General features: G+C 38.3%; 3 protein-coding genes across 3 annotated transcripts; 2 read left to right on the forward strand and 1 right to left on the reverse strand.

Annotated features, from left to right (window-relative positions):
• Positions 1-755: 755 nt before the first annotated feature.
• LOC126796264 (general transcription and DNA repair factor IIH helicase subunit XPB1) lies at positions 756-6,961 on the reverse strand. Its single transcript, XM_050523047.1, has 20 exons — positions 6,924-6,961; positions 6,788-6,834; positions 6,633-6,705; positions 6,378-6,540; positions 6,061-6,283; positions 5,920-5,976; positions 5,405-5,548; positions 5,070-5,150; positions 4,856-4,943; positions 4,245-4,582; positions 3,989-4,064; positions 3,699-3,892; positions 3,149-3,312; positions 2,992-3,064; positions 2,574-2,687; positions 2,021-2,101; positions 1,887-1,946; positions 1,701-1,784; positions 1,132-1,274; positions 756-1,022 (listed from the first exon to the last, which is right to left on the reverse strand). Exons 1-20 carry the CDS (start codon positions 6,931-6,933, stop codon positions 929-931), a joined length of 2,307 nt encoding a protein of 768 aa, XP_050379004.1. The 5' UTR covers positions 6,934-6,961; the 3' UTR covers positions 756-928.
• An 877-nt stretch (positions 6,962-7,838) lies between these two features.
• Positions 7,839-14,653, forward strand: LOC126796263 (beta-adaptin-like protein B). The gene is made up of 15 exons (XM_050523046.1): positions 7,839-8,005; positions 8,566-8,763; positions 9,341-9,454; positions 9,569-9,819; positions 9,979-10,114; positions 10,233-10,412; positions 10,507-10,599; positions 10,709-10,920; positions 10,994-11,057; positions 11,229-11,408; positions 11,686-11,778; positions 12,026-12,438; positions 12,685-12,874; positions 12,950-13,153; positions 14,001-14,653. Exons 1-15 carry the CDS (start codon positions 7,919-7,921, stop codon positions 14,298-14,300), a joined length of 2,715 nt encoding a protein of 904 aa, XP_050379003.1. The 5' UTR covers positions 7,839-7,918; the 3' UTR covers positions 14,301-14,653.
• A 2,556-nt stretch (positions 14,654-17,209) lies between these two features.
• Positions 17,210-20,697, forward strand: LOC126796266 (serine/arginine-rich splicing factor SR45a-like). Its single transcript, XM_050523049.1, has 7 exons — positions 17,210-17,281; positions 17,800-17,822; positions 17,937-18,020; positions 18,153-18,261; positions 18,737-18,886; positions 19,596-19,659; positions 20,247-20,697. Exons 2-7 carry the CDS (start codon positions 17,800-17,802, stop codon positions 20,453-20,455), a joined length of 639 nt encoding a protein of 212 aa, XP_050379006.1. The 5' UTR covers positions 17,210-17,281; the 3' UTR covers positions 20,456-20,697.
• Positions 20,698-20,818: the final 121 nt, after the last annotated feature.

Here is a 20,818-nt window from a genome sequence, read left to right on the forward strand (position 1 = left end):
CATAACTCCACTTCCAAAGTACAAACATCTCAACATATATTACCGAAGATTCCACCATACACAGAAATTCCTATTTGAGCTACTGGACAAATCGATTTTGCGAGGACTGCTACTGCCTAAGTTCAAGGGTTTCACACTTTCACTAGTGACTTATATAAACCCTTTCTTTTATTCATGATTGCCTGGAAGTCGTAAAGAAAAAATAAAGTATTTCTCTTTGGCACCTCAGAGGCTGCTCAGACCCTGCGGTTCATTTTAAGGTCGAAAGAAAGGTAAGAACATTGAGCACTTGACAGAGCTCCAAGCTGTAAGATGGCTCTTGTACAATTGGAGCTCAGGCTATTCGCCTTCAAGGATCACAAATTGAGAATTTGAGATGACGAGACCACAACACACTTGAGGTCCAGCCTTGTAAATATATATCTGCGAATGTTGTAATATTACCCAGTTGTTTCTCTAGCCAGAAATATAATTGCAAACGACGTAGAAATGTGGAACTCTGGTTTCACTTTATATACATCAAGACAACAAAGAAAATGGAGAATTAGCACCCGACTCAAAAGAACACATATAAACCCAGCTTCCAAATAACTGTTGCTCTTTTGTATCCCAGCAATCCTTCAGGTGGGATGCAAAATATGTAAGCATGTTCTTAAAGGCATGATAATCCTCAGTGGAAGCACACGATCTCATGTGCTGAGTTTCTTTTGATCAATAAACCATCTCAGAAGATCGGAACCACGGGGGAATTCATATCTTAAAGACATACAAGTTCAGCCACGCTTCTGGAATGTGCGCAGCTGCAACTATACTTGAATAAGGAACTGGGCTATCTGAGAAATATACAGACCACTCGTTCATTTCAAAAGTCAAAAGGAGCATCAACCTCAAATTTACAAAATTGTTATATTCTTCATCCTGTATGCGCTCAGGCGAAGCGCTTTTTAAACAAATGATGTCTCTTGGCCGGATCCTTGGGCTTACTCTTCAGCTGTCCTTTCCCATGTTTGTTTTTCCCAGTACTGCAAAGTAGACATGATTCATGACAATAGAGAAACGGTAAAGAAAAAATGCACTTCTTGTTCTCAACACACAAAGCACAAAAGATAGAAAAAAATTGGATAGGCATACCTATATTCCATGTAAGCCATCCCATAGGCACCTGACATCGCACTCAAAGATCCTGAATAACGACGTGATTTAAGAAGGGTAATGTCATCCACATCTTCATCTAGTTGCTCTAAGCCAACGGCATCATCACCAGCAGACAACACCTGGAAACATTAAACAAGTCAAGATATAAAAGACGTTTTTTATACAAAGAGGACACCAAGGCCTCTGATAGGAAAGAAATCCATGACTGACTTCACTACTATTCTTAAATGTCTATTAGAAATTTTATTTACCAACTTCCCCCGCTACCCATTTCTTTACTCATTTCAACCAAGGAAAAGGATAAGTGGACAAAATGTGGATATACACAAGGACAGTACAGTGAGTGGAATAATTATGGAAGAAGGGTAATGTTGGAATTACAACGTATTACAAACTATCTGTATAAAACCAGTTCTTCCTCATCACAAACAATGATCACACTACAAAAGCGGCTTTTACAGAAGCAAACAATTGAAGATAAGGTTAGCATTGCTCATAAAAGTATCAGCTTTAAGTCAAAAACTCAAATGAGGAAAAACAGAGACCTTTGAGAGTAGTTGCAGTTGCTCATCAAGACGGTGGTAGCTCAAATCAGCTCCAGAATCAGGTGGAGGCAAGCTAGTAATAACCTGTCAATAGGGTATATAGAGGTTTATTGGTAGCAATTAGACAACTTTGAAGCACAACAAACAAAATTTAAGGGGAAACCAGAAAAAATCAAACTGATGTACCTTAAAACTATACCCTTGATCGATCAAAAACTGTTGTCGTTTAGTTGAATAATACATCTCCTGTATTCAGATGGATCAATGAATCAATATCAAAATCAACAAGTTCATCATGCGACTAAGAGATAGATGCATACCTGTGTATCAGTTGACACGAGAGAATAAAAGAAGGCATTATACTCCTCTTTACCTCCTGCCATCCGATCCCGAAGTTTACCCTGTTGATCCAACCAAAATGTTAACAACACATAAAGCTGCAACATCTAATGATTATACCGACTATAATGATTATATTTCCCAATAAGGTATGCCAGGTGTACATAATTTAACCTGCAAATTAACTACACTTAAAACCCTAGCAATGGACACCACCAACTCCTATAACACACTAAACAGTTCAAACTCTAGCAATAGACACCACCAACTTTTATAAACATTCGACAGCTAGGTGTACATCATATTAACTACAAAAAACTACAGTGCAGCACTCTAGCATTAGAGACCACCAACTTTAACCACCCAATATCAAGACAAAAACTACCATGCATATTTCAAAAATGAGATCTATACCTGCCATAAGCATATGACACGCTAATGATTATGTTGGCCAACAAAGGTTGTAATTCATTCCATCATAATCTCAGAAGGGGCAAGGACTACATCCATATGAAGATAAGCATGAGAACAAACCTTAGCCCTCAGAATACGACCAAGACGCTGTGCTTCTTGACGTCTTGAACCAGCATGTGATGATATCTGAATAATAACATTTGCCTCGGGAATGTCAATAGAATTATCTCCCACCTGAAATAAACATAACATCATTATGAGATTACACCTCAGCTTCACATAATAAATTCTAAACATTAAAGCATAAAGTTTCCCCTTGATATCAACGATATATGCTAAATTACGGTTAACAAAACTAGACTGTAAATCATTTAAAAGCTTGCAAATAATGTGCAACAATTTAGAGTATTGAGGAATTCCAGATAAGTAAGAGGAAAGTGTTTGCATACAGTAAAAACTTCAAAACAAAAAGGGATCCACTTCACAAAATTATCAAAGTAAAGAAAGACAAGGATGACCGCATCAAGTATGTACGTACCTTTGACAGGAATACAGTATTTACGTCTTTACTTGTTTTGAAGGCTTCTAAGATCTTTGTCCTCTCAACATGGCTGAAATTACAAAACCAATGGATATCAGATTAACATAGCAGAAGCAAAAGCTCTTAAAATCAATAATAATGTCCATGAACAAACCTGGTAGCTCCATAGATCATAGGTTTCCGAAGTTTCATTGCATATTCCGTGAGAGCAAAGAGATTGTCAGCAAAGACAATAATTTTATCACCACGTTGCTGTTCATGAAACCGAATAAGAAATTCGCAAGCCCTAAACTTATTCGGATTCATCACATAAAGTGCCTGAAAAAGAACGAGGATGTCAAAATGTGAGAGCAAAATTAGGGAGGTGCTCACAGGTTGAACATCATACATAGAGATGGTTAATAAATTGAAGATTAAAGCATTAGGCAATAGCCAAAGAAAAAAAGATCTGCAAGCAGAAAAATGTTTTGAGCCACAGGGTGCACAGAGGAAAACACCCCAAACTATAAAGTACTACGCTGTAATTAATTAACCCATAACCATAAGTATAAGGATACTAGTTCTCTTCTTATATATGTAAGGATCTGTCAATACAAGTTTTAACCAAAGTTGTTTTAAAATTTATTAAAATGGATATTGGACTACTGTTAGTCTTGGGTTTTACTTTTGAGTACAAGATGAGTACACTTTCAGAATGTACACACCTGCTTTTTCTTAGAGTTCTCTTTCTTCAAGTATTCTGCAAAGAACTCCTTCGTCATTGGACACCATACTTCAGCACACTGTACATTTGCAATAAATCCACCTTTCACCAAATCCAGCCAGTTTGCTTCATACAACTTGGGACCAATAAGGAAATTCAAATCTGTAATCCTCTCATCCTCTCTCACAAGTGTGGCTGCAAGTGTATAAATCAATTATTTAGGACTTATAAATGCTAAAAGATCAGGGGTGAAAGGGGGAAATGGCTCAAAGCCTATATTATCAGACTCACCCGTCAGTCCAAGCTTGCAGTGTGATTTGGTAATGGCAATAACCTTTCGAAACATCTGGGCAGGAACAACGTGCACCTAATAAAAAACCATATCAGTTTTATGTGATGCATTCAGCATAGAAGATGTATATAATCTTACTAGTAAAGAATTCGTGCACCTAATAAAAACCATATCAGTTTTATGTGATGCATTCAGCATAGAAGATGTATATAATCTTACTAGTAAAGAATTCAGTGTTCAAAATTAAATAAGTACCTCGTCCATGAGTAGCAATCCCCATTCTCTATTTCTTATTTCTTCAATAATTTTTTCAGATTCTTCAGACCTCTTGCCACCAAATGCAACCATGTTATATGTTGTAACAACCACCCCGGCATTCCCACGGAATCTTTCTTTGCTATCAGATGTGAAACGACAAATCTGTTCGTCCCGGATGGTTGACCACAATTTAAACTGAAAAGCCCATTGATCAACAGAAACAGCGTTTGTTGCTAGACAAAGGCAGCTCTTTTTTATTCGGGAGGCTGCAGAAACACCAACTAGAGATTTTCCAGCACCACAAGGTAACACAATAATGCCAGATCGTGCTCGCCCTGAATTATTAAATTATACAGTTAAAAAAATGCAATTATAGCCAAAAATTTCGGGAAAATGAGAAATTAATGCACATAAAAGCTACTTTGATCACTTAGGAACTTATGCTAAAACTTCATACTGGCTATTCACCGTTCTCAGAATAAAAATAAAACTAGTCTGAACATAAGTAATTCACACTGTTAATCTTTCAACAAGTCCCGCAAATATCAGAAAGCTCAATTTAAGAGATTATTCATGTATGAAAAGTTTACAAAAAAAAAAAACTATACCATTTCCAAACATTTTACTCAAACTCTTTTCTTGATAGGGTCGTGGTTGAGCTTGCGGCTTAAGTTCCATATCAAGATCAGGGTTGACCTGAGGTGACAAAAGAGCCACTGTGATGAGAGAGAGAGAGAGAGAGAGAGAGAGAGAAGGAGACTAAGAGTATCTCCTAGATGATGAGTCCTTTATCAATACTAATCGATGGTAAAGGTAACTCACCGTATCATTTCTGAAGTCATACTCCTCCAACATGGGGTAGTTCAAAGCATTTGGCAAACAACGTTCCTTTACTTTCTCAACCTGACAATTGTAGAAATAACATGCAACATGAAAAATCTTCTAATATCAATAGCATCACATAGAAAGATAAAAGATTTATCAAAAATTAAATAAAGGTCTTACAGGATCACATGGCAAAATAAGAGCTATGAATTTAAGAAAAACAGAAACAGATGGAAGGTCTATACTGTGAATTTGCATAGATAGGAAACACAATCTAGGTATACACAGGATAATGATGGGAAAACTAGGCTTCCATGTTAATAACAAGCTACCTGCGTAGGATCAATTTCAAATGCGTGAGTTGTTTTTTCTTCAGCTGCAGCTGCCATTTCTGCTTCATTTAGCAAACCACTGGAATCGGCTCCGATTTCGCCCAAGGTTTTGCTAATTGTAAATCCACCATTTCCATTAGCACCCTATAAAAGAACCAGGTTAAAATGAATGCAAAACATGTGTCTGTGTGGACAAAACCTAGAGAAATACAATTTAGAATTATTATCTGATCTAAATTAGAATGATGAAATCTATTGGCATGCAAGTATAAAAATTATGCAACTATCTCAAATGTACTCTGGGAGGAACAACACAGAATGTTGATATTGCATGCACTCTACATATTTTAAGGATACATGACATAGAGACCAAGCATGAAGTAAGAACAAGAGGCAGACACCTTTGACAGAATACAATACAAAACACCTAAATTCTCCCAGTAAAATTATTTACAAGATAAACAGTACAAACATGTAATGATAACTACATATTCTGAGTGGATCAAGGGGCAGACCTCAGAAGTTATCCTCGCTTTAGATATGGCGTCATCCCTAAGCAATTGCTGCAACACCTAAAAACCATCCAACAACAAATTAAAAAGGTAAACCAACACGTCCATATCCACTTTCAATAACTTAAAAGGTAAGTTACATGCCTTTGGGTAAGGAGATTCAACATAGTACCGATTCTTCTTCAGCACAAGCTTCACTTTTCCGTAATTAGCCGTGGAACCGTGTATGAAATCAATCATCTCTTTGGGGAGCTTGGTCTTTGACAGCTTTTCCAAAACCGAAATGATCGTCTGCGTCTCAAGGCCAACAGACACAGCGGCATACAACGAATGCGGTGTCAAATTGTACTCGTGCATTGACTCCGGCCTACAAAAAAACCAAACTCCAACTCTCAAACATTCCGCAACTCCACCTACATTACTACATTCAGACTCGAAAAACTAGTAGAAGTAGTAGCTACCTGCAAACCGGTTCGGCAATGGCGATGAGGAAATCATATGCCTGCTTGTATAGAGCTGAGAAAGTCTCAAGGAATATTCTACCGTCGGCGCAGGCCCATAGAGGCCGATTCAGGTGGTCAGGTTTCAATTCCAGCTTAGTAAAATCCCTCTTTTTAACTTCACCTACAGTAAAACGTTCAAAACCCCCACACATTGATTCAAATCCCTGATTTCCAAAACCCTAGCGCAAACTCGAAACAAACTAAGCCTCATACCGTCGCCGCGGACGTCATCGTCGAGCTCCTCGCCGCCGACGTAGGCCTCGTAGTCCTCGGCGGGGATGATTTCCTGCGTAAAATCGTAAGTAAGTGAACTACATCGCGGTAAAAAAAAAGTAATTGGAGGATCGGTGGTGCTGTAGGAACCGAACCTTGGCCGCCGATTTGTGCTTTTTACTGGGGCGGTGGGATTTCTCACCTGAAAAAGAATGAACAGGTGTGATTAGCGATGTAATTTTGAAATGGAAGAATAGGTGAAAAGTAAAAAGATGATGGTCGTGAAATTACCATGTCCCATTGTGAAGAATTGATTTGAGTTTTTATGGGTTTTTTGAGGGGGTTTGGGGAAGATGAAGATTTCTCTCGAACAATTTATTTCTCTGGTTCAATATAGAGGGAGGCAAGTTGTATTTATAGACTGCGCTGCTGATATGGCACGTGCGGGGCACGTGGTCGGAATTACCTTACTCGGACCGAGTCTACGGCAGACCGGTCTAGGACTATTTGGGGTTGTGCCATTTTTCTAGGCAGAGATAAAAATATGATTTTTGGGGCACGTAATTATAAACCAAAGCAAAGAAGTCCATACATTTCAATTTCATCAAGTTTTCACTATGTTCAACATTTTTCTCAAACCAGTTTCAATGATGATTAATTTGAAGAGCGCGTAGAGAACCTATAATGTTAAAATGTGTTTTGACACTTATTATGTTATAAATTGGTTTGTTGAACTCGAATGTTTGATTTCAAATAAAACAAAATCATTCATCTTAATTTATACTAGCCCTTTAATCTTGTTAATACTATTTTCTTAGAGAAGGCTACTATAATGCTTGGGTCATCAATGGCGTTAGTGATCCATAATGAAATCAAGGGTGATACATACATCATCTCCTCTCACGATATCGACATTTTTATCTCTATTTCACATTTTGTGTCATAGTGTTCTCATTACGATTTACTTATTTTATCTAAATGGAACAATGTAAGATTTGATGTCTTCGTTTAAACTGAACTGTGTAAGATTTGATATCCTTACATTTAGCTTTTGAACCAAGTAATATGACTAAAATCCATTTACTACAGAAAATGGTCACAGAATTGAACTCCACATTTCCACATTGAGCTAGCGAAGTAGAAACCCAAACCGGTTCGGTCCACCGGTTCAGTAAATGTCAGTTACTTTCGTCTTCCACTCTGATTTAGACGAAGGGAAGAAACACTCGGTCTCTGAAAATCGCAGAAACTCTCAAAGAGAGAGATAGAGAAGACGACGATCAAAGATGAGCGGCCACGACTCCAAGTACTTCTCCACCACCAAGAAGGGTGAAATCCCCGAGCTCAAAGAAGAGCTCAATTCTCAATACAAGGTCTGCTCTTCTCTCTCTCTTTCTCTCTCTCTGTAAATTGATCTCTGATCTAAGTCTATTACCAATTCGGTTCTTCGTTCTGCGAATCAGATCTGTTAGCTCAAGCATTCAATTCTCGCTTAGATTTGTTAAATTGTTCTAGCTCTGCGAACTTAGGGCATCGGAATTGTGCGGATCCGGTTAGGGATTTGTGCTTCGTTTCTAATCGAGCTTTCGATTCTGGTGTGTGCTGATGAAAGCTATAGAGTTGAACATCCTAATCTGCTATATGAGAATGTAGTAGGAGCAAAATCGGATCATTGTTCATAGCTCATAGAGCAGTGAATTGAATTGTAGTTTTACATGATCAAAACTTTAACATTATAAATCGTTCTCTAATATTAGAGTTTATCTGTTTATGTCTTATGATTTTCGCCGATTTAGATCACATGAGTATGAACTATGAACACATTTCTTGTTGAGATTTGGATCATTCTATGCTAGAGTTGTGTTTAGATGCCTGCATTGTTCTGTTATTTTAGAAATATGTTCTCATGTTCTTTGTTTTGAGTGCGGTGCAGGATAAGAGGAAAGATGCGGTTAAGAAGGTGATTGCTGCAATGACAGTTGGGAAGGATGTGTCGTCGCTTTTCACAGATGTTGTAAATTGCATGCAAACAGAAAATTTGGAGCTGAAGAAGCTGGTTTATTTGTACCTGATAAATTATGCTAAAAGCCAGCCTGACCTAGCAATTCTTGCTGTCAATACGTTTGTCAAGGTAAACCTGCATTCCATTTCTTTAAAGCTAATGAAGATTTCAGAAATTTATGATCTTTTTTCCTGATTCACTTAAGCATGCATTCCTGCATGTAAATTGGTTAAGTCAATTCAGGTACTTATATGCTGTTAAATAGGGAAAATAGAGATGGACTCTAGCTATTTCATCAAAAGCTTATAGGAAAACCATATTTGATGAAGGCCGGCAATTCAGGCATTTAATGTCTGTCATAGATTTTAGAAAAAGAAGATAATTATCTTACTAAATCAACTAGACATGATAGATGGAATGATGATTAGATTATATAAGTCAATAACATGATTACTTTCCTCACTTCTTGCTCTTGTCTACCTTATTGTTTGACTTTAAAATGGACAAAAGATATTCCAATTATGATGGTTAGGGCTGGTAAATTGATCTTATGGAAGCTCCAACTGATATCAGGAACTCATTCTTTTTAAATTCTCTGAAAAATAGGATTCTTCCTTTATCGTAACAATATTGTAAACTACACATTTATCAAATATGCATGCATATGTTTTCTAACGAATTTTTGGCGCATGTTGGAAAAATGCAGGATTCACAGGACCCAAATCCTTTGATTCGCGCTTTAGCCGTTCGGACGATGGGGTGCATTCGGGTTGATAAAATTACAGAATATTTATGTGATCCCCTTCAGAGATGCCTTAAGGTTGTCTTTTAGATGTTTTGGTATCCCTGATTATTTAGACTTAGTCGATTATGCTATTTTTGTTTCTCAAAAACTCTTGCTATATATTTTCTTATTTACTATACTTTGTGACAGGATGATGATCCATATGTTCGCAAGACAGCAGCCATATGTGTCGCCAAACTTTACGACATAAATGCTGAGTTAGTTGAGGATAGGGGATTCCTGGAATCTCTCAAGGATTTGATTTCTGATAATAATCCCATGGTTGTAGCAAATGCTGTGGCTGCGCTTGCCGAAATTCAAGAGAATAGTAATAGACCAATCTTTGAGATGACCAGTCACACGCTGACAAAGCTCCTTACTGCCTTGAATGAATGCACAGAGTACGTGTACTTTTAGTATTACTTATTGAACCATGTTTGTGTTTTGGACACCATTATTTCAGATCATTATTGAGATCAGTGCCGGTAAAGTTGCTCTGTTTTACGTTTTGTTTAAATGTATTGCAGTTTTTCTCTAACTTGATTCGGTTACGTGTCCAGGTGGGGACAAGTATTTATACTGGACGCTCTATCTAGATACAAAGCAGCTGATGCCCGTGAAGCTGAAAATATAGTAGAGCGAGTCACCCCACGACTACAGCATGCTAACTGTGCTGTCGTGCTTTCAGCTGTGAAGGTGACAATCTCTGCGTTTAATGCTCATTGTTAGAATCTTATTGCTATTGTTCTAAGATTTTATCATTGTGATTACTTACACCATGAATATATCTTTATTCCTACCATTTCACTTGTAGATGATCCTCCAACAAATGGAAATTATCACCAGTACTGATGTGGTCAGAAATCTATGTAAAAAGATGGCTCCTCCACTTGTGACGCTACTCTCTGCTGAGCCTGAGATACAATATGTTGCATTGAGAAACATCAACCTTATAGTACAAAGACGACCCACCATTCTTGCTCATGAAATTAAGGTAAATAACTTCAATTTTGGCTGATCCCAAGCTATCAGACCCATATGCATTCAAGCTGTTCCTACTTATAATAAAATTCTCAAATATTTTGCAGGTATTCTTTTGCAAGTACAATGATCCTATTTATGTAAAGATGGAAAAGTTAGAAATCATGATAAAGCTTGCTTCAGATCGAAACATAGACCAGGTATGTAAATTTTTCCGGAAGTCACTGTTTCAGATTTGACTTCCATGCTTAAATTTTAGTTTCAGATAGTTCATAATCAAAATTATAACCTACTGGAACATTTCTGCAGGTTCTATTGGAGTTTAAGGAGTATGCTACCGAAGTAGATGTGGATTTTGTCAGAAAGGCTGTCCGTGCCATTGGTCGTTGTGCCATCAAACTCGAAAGAGCAGCTGAACGGTGCATTACTGTACTACTTGAGTTGATTAAGATCAAAGTCAATTACGTAGTTCAAGAGGCTATTATTGTCATCAAAGATATCTTTAGAAGATATCCCAATACGTAAGTCATGGGCTCTTAGTGTTATATGTTTCTTCCTTGCAAGCTTTTTCCTGAATCTCTATGTTGATTACAGCTATGAATCCATCATTGCAACTCTATGTGAAAGCCTAGACACCCTAGATGAACCGGAAGCGAAGGTACTCAACGTTCCTTTCCATGTTAAAAACGGTGTTACTACCTAATATTTCTACCATGTGCTTCTTATTCTTAAACTTTTTATTGTTGCCTTTTGTTTTAATGCTCAAATTAATCATCTTTCTCTATCTCCCTTTTTTTTTTGGTCTGAATCTTTCTCCATCTCCCTAAAGGCATCAATGATTTGGATAATTGGTGAATATGCTGAAAGAATTGACAATGCGGATGAGCTCCTTGAAAGCTTTTTGGAAAGTTTCCCCGAAGAACCTGCACATGTCCAGTTGCAGTTGCTGACTGCAACTGTCAAACTTTTTCTAAAAAAGCCTACTGAAGGACCGCAACAAATGATTCAGGTAATTCTTTTTGTTATTTCTACCATCTTTTCCAGGAAGGGACTATATTCTCCTTGTTTCGCTTTAAAGAGCTTATCGAAAATCTGTAGTATCATCATGGAAGTGATTTGAGTAGATTGTTGTAGTATAGTACAATATCAAAAGGCATAAACTGTTTTATATTTTTGGATGGTGAGTTTATATATTAATTATAAATCCACGTTCTTGCCCATTGGTCACAATTGTACCTCTTTAGATATGCACCAAGTATTTTTCACTTTGTTGTTCTGTCTTGCAGGTTGTTTTGAATAATGCTACTGTGGAGACAGACAATCCTGATCTGAGAGATCGTGCATACATCTATTGGCGCCTTCTATCAACTGATCCTGAGGTGGGTTCTGTGGAATTTTTTCTTGTCAGTATAACATAGCCCTTCCTTTTACTAGTACAAGTGCAAATATATTCTAATTCTCTTTGGGAGATGGGCATTAGGTGTGTAACTGTGTATCTAAATTTTGAAGATAAATACGCTAATTTTATCTGAACAATTGAATGTGCAATCCAACAACTTAGAATACCGCATCCTATGGGGCTGTGCTATCACATTTAATGTATTATGGGAATACTCTTTATCTCAGGCAGCGAAGGATGTTGTTTTAGCTGAAAAGCCAGTGATCAGTGATGATTCAAACCTCCTTGATTCTTCACTTCTTGATGAACTTCTTGCAAACATTGCTACATTATCCTCTGTGTATCACAAGCCCCCAGAAGCATTTGTTACCCGTGTAAAGACATCAACTTCAAGACTCGAAGATGAGGAGTATGGTAGCGAAACAGGAAATTCTGAATCACCTGCTCATCTTGCTGATACTGCTGCTGCTGGTGCATCCCCACCATCATCTAGTTCAGGTGGTGTTCCATATGGCGCACAAAGGCAACCAGTCCCTGCACCAGCTACGCCTGCTTCTCCAGTGCCTGATTTACTTGGTGATCTGATTGGCCTGGATAATAGTGCCATTGTCCCTGTGGATCAGCCTGCTGCTCCTACCGGGTAAGTATGATGGAACCCAGTGTATTGCATCCGGCATAGTTACATTCTGATGCAATTGGAACTTGTTGTGGATTGCAAGAAGTAGCATTTGTCACTCTATAAATTAAATATGGGTTTTTGTTTGACATAATGATTCAAAGTTAAATTGTCATTGATTCACTATGCTGCAATGAATCAAATTCCTGATGTGAGATGTCTGCGTTGTACTTTTGAGGTACTTACTGGATTTTCTAATTTTGATTGCAGACCTCCGTTGCCTGTCTTAGTACCAGCATCAACCGGTCAGGGTTTACAAATCAGTGCTCAGTTGACACGCAGAGATGGTCAAATATACTATAGTATAATGTTTGAGAACAACACACAGGTTCCATTAGATGGGTTCATGATTCAGTTCAACAAAAATACTTTCGGTCTTGCGGCTGCTGGCCAGCTTGAGGTAGTCATCAAACATATGTCCAAGTGAAATTTATGCCCGTATAAAATTTTCACCAACTACATTTCTGTTAAATAGGTTCAACAAATTCAACCCGGGACATCAGCAGGGACTCTGCTGCCTATGGTTACATTCCAGAATATGTCTCAAGGTCCTCCAAGCTCATTATTGCAGGTTGCTGTGAAAAACAATCAACAACCAGTCTGGTACTTCAATGATAAAATCCCTTTGCATGTCTTCTTTACCGAGGATGGCAGAATGGAGCGTGCAAACTTTCTTGAGGTGAATCATCTTGAACCTTCTGTTTCCTCTTTAATGTCATGCCAGACCATTTGTGTCCTACAATGAGATGAAAGGGAACCTGAACCTGTTAATGGGTGTTCCTTTATAGCTGATTGACTATACTATACTATTCCAATTTATTGAAGCAACATCCTAATTCAATTAGACAGGGGAGCGAAGTAACTTTTTTTTTGGGGGGGGGGGGGGGGGGGATAAAATACAGCAGTGCACACCCAGCATTGCGTTACGGCTATACTAGAGTACTGCAGTGAGCATATTTATCCGGATAGTGTGCTTCCATTTTAGCTTTTAGTTCAAAAAGTCGAGAAGATTAAGCCTGTGCCTAGTAAATGGTGAAAGAGGATGGTATTAACAAGAATTGGGATATTTCCAAGGTTTGGATGGGGTTGTGAGGTGAAATTTGCGTGTTGGCAAGAATTCTGTATTTGTAAAACCGGTGTTGTCTGAACTCTGAAACACGAACATCAGAATACTCTGATTTGATGCTGCTATTGGATGAAATTGAGTTGATTAAGTGAGCATATTTATCCGGATAGGGTGCTTCCGTTTTAGCTTTTAGTTCAAAAAGGCGAGAAGATTAAGCCTGTGCCTAGTAAATGGTGAAAGAGGGTGGGTATTAACAAGAATTGGGATATTTCAGAGGTTTGGGTGGGTTCTGAGGTGAGGTGAAATTTGCATGTTGGGAAGAATTTTATATTTGAACAACCGGTGTAATCTGAAACATGAACATCAGAATACTCTGATTAGATGCTCTGCTATTGAATGAAATTGAGTAGATCAAGTGGTAATTCTTGAAATCTAAACGTGATGTTTATTCTCATTGCAGACATGGAGGTCCCTTCCTGATTCAAATGAGATTACAAGAGACTTCCCTGGAATTGTGGTGAGTAATGTTGAAGCAACTCTGGACCGCCTGGCTGCGACAAACATGTTCTTCATTGCGAAGCGAAAGCACGCCAACCAGGATGTCTTCTATTTCTCTGCAAAGATACCTAGAGGGATACCCTTCTTAATTGAACTCACTACCGTAGTTAACACCCCCGGGGTGAAGTGCGCAATCAAGACTCCAAGCCCAGAGTCGGCACCCCTATTCTTTGAAGCTGTCGAGACACTCCTGAAGAACTAACCATCATCCGCTATCAAACACTATTTAAGAGTATTCACTTGGTTGAAATAGAGAACAAGATGTCCGGGACCAAGGGTGTAATCAAGACTCCAAGCCGAGAGGTGGCACTCATTTTCTTTGAAGCTGTTGAGACGACTGAAGGATTAATTCTGTTTTATATGTTTTTGATCTGTTTGTATCTGTTATTTTTGTTTAGCAGTTGTAATTTACTCTTGGCTTGAGGCTTGGAGTGATTTTTCCTTGATCTTTTTGCTATTCTTTGTACTTATTAGACGTTCAATGCCACTTGCATTAACCTTGAACTGTTAAAACTTGGGAGTTTTGAATTCAAAAGTTGTGATGGCTTGATTGCATATATCATTACTCATGTGATTGAGCACTTCATCTATCCCTATGATTTGTCCAATATTTGCCCATCGGATACTGCTCTCTCGATTGTTGAGAAGCAAAATTGTGAGGGCCAGGGGTGAAAACTGTTGATCGATCAGTAAGCAATCCCTTGTACTTATTATGGTCCTCTGCTATTTGGTGTGGTTCATCAATCATGAGTAGAGAAACATGACCTTTGGCATTAATACGCTGTTAGAGAGTTAGGCGTCTCAATAGCCAAGAGTATAAAATTCAAGTGTGGATTGAAAAATTGGGAGCGTAAATTTCAACTCCCTGCTTTTTTGGCATTAAGACTCTAACAGAGTGTTAGGCGTCTCATGAATGTTGAAATATGAAGGCTTCAACAAGGTCACTGCACAGTTGAGCCCTTGAGCGGTATGCATATGCTTGCCGCCGTGTATGAAAGGGAAAAAACATAAAGCTACCAAGTTACTTTCTGGGAGATACACTTACCCTTTTAATATTGATATAAGTCCCTCAAATTGAAGAAAGATATCCTATATTCCCATTCCTTGTCTGGATGATTAGTCATATCGTTTCCCTGCCCGTGTAAAAAAGAAGCTCAGTATGTATATACAGTTTTTCAAGATATGAATGCAGCTTGGTTTGTTGCAGCATTTGAAAGAAAACCTCATATGGCGAATACAGTAATACTGTCATATCCGGAAGAAGTTTCAAGATATGCACAATTATATTTCTGAATCAACTGAACAAAAAGATCATCGCGATCTTATCGTTTTTTTTATGAACAAAAAGAATACCCAACTTAGAAAGAGATGCATAAGTTCGAAACTGTTTTTGAAAAGACCTATCATTGATGAATATTCATATTGCTCAAAAAGTCCATTGAGTCCATATGCATGATTTTTGAACGTGCCAAGATTTCGCTTTGAAAGGTTCGACTTTCCTATCTTCCATACTAAAAACACACAGCTGATCAATATCAGTCGACATAAATGGAGGATGCAGATAACGTGCAGAGTATATGCAATTGGCCTTGCACCCTGAGTAGTCTGAGACCTCTATGGAGAATAAGGAATTGTTGACACTCAGAAAAAAAGCTCGATTGCCCAAGTTATTTACCTCCTAATTCGCATGCGACCAGTTCCCTGTACTAAGTGGAACCTCAAAAACCCTAAACCCATTTTCGTCAGTGTTCCTTAGTCGGTAAGCCAGCAGTAAGGCGCCACCTGATTCCGCCAGATACACTTGAAGTGTACCAACAATATTTCTTCACATAGCATGCGATGGAGTCTCTGAAACAACCACCTTTGTTGCTTTCTTCGGTTCTTCAATGTCAAAAACCAACACACGGTCATCGAAATCGACCATATAAAATTGTCCTTTGTAACATGCTATATCATAAAATCGCATGTCTGCCCATCTATGTAGGTCTGATGATATTTTAGTCCAATATTCATTGTCCGTCGGTCTCCAGAAAGCGAACTCTCTACAGAAACCAGTAAGTGGAAATCATGACCGTGTAATCAGACGTCAGAGATGGACTGGATGATATGACAAACTTCATCATCTGCCCACACTCAAACTCTGGTAGCACAATTTCTTCATGTGTAAAAGGATGCAACAGATATATATGTTTCCAATCATAAGTGATGAGCCGTCCAAGAGAAGACATACACAAGGGCTGTAATCGACGTTGAGTGAAGTCTAGTCCTTGGTATATTAAGCCCAGAAGCCTTACCTTTTAAGAGGTTTTATCACTGGCCTGGATTAGGACAACTATTGTCCTCTAAATCTGAAAGCATAAGCAGTGGTGTAAACCAACCAGTAAAGTTTTCTTTCGTGGCGGAACTGCGGAAGACCTCCAGGTTTTACAGACTACGCGGAATATGATGAAGTCTTGCTTTCGTGGGACCTTGAATCTTTGGGTATATAGAAACTTAGGGCACATTTACTTACTACCAATGAATTTAAAACTGAGGGAATGATTCCCTAATTGGAATATGTTTACTTCTACGTGATGGAATTGGAACACGTGGGTCTCACAGCTCCCTTCACCTAATTAAGAATTGATTTTTTAACAAACTCGGATTTAAAAACCGAAAGGGTTTTGTAAATAAGATATTGTGAGTTTAGTTTTTTTTAAAAAAGTATAAATTCTTGTACACATGACATACAAATACGATCTTTTGATCATTGTGCATTTATATAAAAACCATTGATTTTAACTATTTAAATTGGATTGTGTCTTACAAACCGTGCACTAAAGACTTTTTAAAGGAACAAGTCACGTGTTATTAAAAGACAAACTTAAGTTGAAGAAGGAAAAATGAGTTTGGATTGTAAAATGAGTAGTGTAAGTTTCAAAAAGTAAATGTTCATTGCATTTGTAATAGAATCACAGTAGTATTAGCTCCATGTGTATTCAAAATTTGCTTAACTAAGTTTAATTTGATTTAAAATGTACAACACGTGAGATTAGTCGTAGGCGTACGTGTGAAATGAGAAACGGGTGGTGACGGATTGCGTTTTCTTTCTCACTATTTAGGGGGCGGGAGCTTTCATTTCCTTTCTTTACTGCGCGTTAGGGCATCTCAGTTGACTCCAGATTCCTCTCCTCTCCCCCAAAGGTAAACCCTAACCTCCTTCTCTAATCCACCCACAATTTCATATCGATTTCAACCTCGTTAATCCGCTTTCCAATTTCTACCTCTCAATTAGTCTTCGAATTTGATCTGCAATTAGCTCCGTTGCTGAATTATAAATCTGTGTCGCTAATCGAGCTTAGTTTTCACTTCGTTGAGATTAATCTCGACCTCTGCTGTAGCTGAATGGTGTGATTGTTATGTATTTACCTCCGCCGTAGCGCCAAATTGAGGATACAGTACTGTAGCAGCTTTTAGATTTCGCAGTTTTTTTTTTCTGGTTTATAATTTGATTACATTTTCATAATTTCGTGTATAGTTTTGTGTGTGCTTGTAGATGTGTATCGGTAACGCATCGCCTGCATGTACTTGGTTCTGTGTATGAGCATTTCGGCATTTGCTTGTTTGAATTCAATGCATTTACTCTGTATGTTAAAAGTAGTAGTTACGCTGAAGGTTTAATATCGATTGGCATCTGATATATACCTTTTGTGTGTGTGTAGATGACATATACGAGAGTGAAAAGGTACGGTTTCCGTTTGATGTTAGTTCAGAATTGCTTATTTCACTTCGCTGAATAATGATTCGATTTGTACAGTATCGTAAATCTCCATTTCTCTTGTGACTCACCAAACCGCAGGTCTGTTTCACCGCCGCGGTCTGTCTCACCTGTCAAAGGCCACCGATCGATATCACCATCAAGGTCTAGAAGAAGTCGTTCGAGGTACGTTGGAATTCAATTTGTTAACTGTTTATTGTCAATATACGATATAGTGCATGTATGTATATTGATATTGTTCAATGGAAATTATGGGGTTGTATCAGTTGAATATGAATCTTGTTGTTCTCACCCCAGGAGCCCATCTGTGGATGCATCCAATCCTGGAAACAACTTGTATGTGACGGGCTTATCCACAAGGGTAACATCTGCTGATGTTGAGAAATTCTTCAGCAAGGAAGGCAAGGTATGAACTATTCCAAATAATATATGATACTTTACTGAGGGACAACTTTATGTAGATATCTAATTGTGGTATAGTGCTTTCATTTGATTGCAATATTTAAAAGACAAATAGTTACCTCGAATTTTCTTTACCAAAAAAGGTCATGACTGCAGAAAAATGTTGATTAGTGTACTTTGGAAATAGTAGGCAGCAGGTGTGTGTGATATGTCTGCCATATCATTTACTTTCTGCTTAAGAGAATCAAAAGAAGCTTTTATTTTTATTCTCTGATTATCAGTTTTAATGTAGTGCTTGTCATTTCTGTTTATGCACTAAGAAACTGTGTTCCATTTATTTTAAGTTTTTAACTGACTTTAAATAAACTTCTTGAGGCAAGAGTAAATGCTTGTAGCTTCTTGTTCATCTAGGGACAGAATCTGATAGTTCCAAATTGGAATTTTGATGTTGATATATTACAACTAAGCTTTGGTTTCAGGTGTTGGATTGCCAACTTGTAACTGACCCTCGCTCCAGAGAATCTCGTGGATTTGCATTTGTCACCATGGAAACTGTAGAGGATGCAGAACGATGCATTAAGTACTTGAATCGTTCTGTGCTTGAAGGTCGACTAGTCACTGTGGAAAAGGTATTAGCTTCTGTCAAAGGATCAAGATAGTTACTGTGCCGCTAAATTATTTTTTAATGAGGACTGCTTTCTTCAGAAATGTTGCCTAATAAGTTTTGGCAGCAGGTTTGGTGTATGTACTTCATCGAATTCACAATCTAAGCTCTAAACAGTTGAAACTATTCCATTCCCGACATGAGTTCTGCGTCGACATTCAAATTTCATCAATACAAATTCAACTATTTTGCAGAGGGTTGTATGCCCTATATTCCTCTTTCGTTGGCAACAGCATCTGATGGTTGTTTAGAACGTTAATACTTAAGATACCCTAAAGACATGGTAAATTCTTCTTGTTGTATTTGCTTTTTGGGCTTCTCGTAACTATTCCTTAAGACATGTCTTATATCATATGTTAGAAAGTAAAAAGTGGACAGAAAACCTCCTTGCAGCCAATATGGTTAGCCTTTGTCCATGATGGTTGATGTTAGGAGGGAGACTTTAAAAACATGAGAACATTTGCGCTTCCTGTCCATGTTGTGTGGATCAATCATAGTCATTCCTCTGAGGGCAGCTTTCAGTTATGTTTTGTAGTTTCAAGCAGCACATGCAGAAAGCAATTTTGCTGATTTGAACAAATTGTTGTTTAGTTGATCTGCATTTCTTTCTCGTTTTTTTGGTAAACTGTTAACTTTATCTGCTGCGATGATGTGTATTTACTGTAACTATGCAGGCGAAGAGGAAGCGAGGGAGGACACCGACTCCAGGAAGGTATCAAGGCTTGAGAGATAAACGAGGTACACACTAGAATCTGGCTTGTATTTGTCTTGCATATGTATTTGGCCCCTAACCTTGGCCATTATCTGCCAAAGTTTGCTATAGCATGCTCAAGTTGTGTGCTTGTGGTGAATGGTGGGACAACTGAAATCTCAGTAGAAACTTACACCACTATGTGGCACATGTGACCTTCGGTCCACAGCCCCACTCGATTGGAAACAATGTGGCATCTTAGTTTTGAGTCTGGTGCCTTGGCCTAAATGATTTTCACGATTGGTTTACTACTTGAAATTAAGTTTCATTATATCCATTTTTGTTTAGAACCATGGTACCTAAAATTCATGTGTCCTCCTCCTTAGCGAAGCAATGTTCGGTGGTTGATTCCGCCTTGACTGTTGAAAATTTTGGGTCTCTGGACTCGTCTTAGTTTTTGTGCTAAAAAAGAAGAAAAGCAGAGATTTAAATATGGTCAGCTTAAGTATCTGTAGTTTTCATTCGTCCCTTTTCTGTATTTCTTAGAACTCATACTAGAATGTATTACATATTGAGAAAGCATCGAAAGACACCAGCCGTACGTCAAATTGATGTCTTTTTCCTGTTTAAAAAGATGCAGGACATGATCGTGGAGGTCGTGGTTATGGTGACCGTGACCGCGACCGTGAACGTCGACGGTCTCGTAGCTATTCTCCTCGTAGGCGGCAAGACAGAGAGCCTCCATCCAGGGACTGGCGAGGAAGGTCACGTTCTCCACCAGCTAGGGATAGGAGGGTGGATGAGCATTCAGACTCATACAGGAGGCGCAGGGATCACTCTTGAATCTGCTGGCATTTATAGCCACCAATGCCAGACTTTCCCCCAGGTTTGGGAACCTGTGATCACAGAATTTCGGAATCTTAGTACAATTGCGCTTTTATTTTTACCCAACTCTTTCCGTAATGTCGTTGTACTTGTAACGTATGAGCAGACACACACGCTGTGAGGCCTTATTTGTTGTTGATCACTTCCTCAAGTTGCTATGAAGTATGAACACAGATGTGGTTTAAATCTTGTTTCGCTGAGCACTGGTAATTACCATTTCCTTCGAGCCTGTTGGCGATGTCCGGAGACAGTAGGGCGTAAACCACCGCCGGAAACGATATCAGAAGTTTCCTCAAGGTGGTTTACAATGGGCTGAACTGC

Source organism: Argentina anserina, chromosome 5 (genome assembly GCF_933775445.1).
Source record: "Argentina anserina chromosome 5, drPotAnse1.1, whole genome shotgun sequence".
In the NCBI taxonomy this organism is placed as follows: domain Eukaryota; kingdom Viridiplantae; phylum Streptophyta; class Magnoliopsida; order Rosales; family Rosaceae; genus Argentina; species Argentina anserina.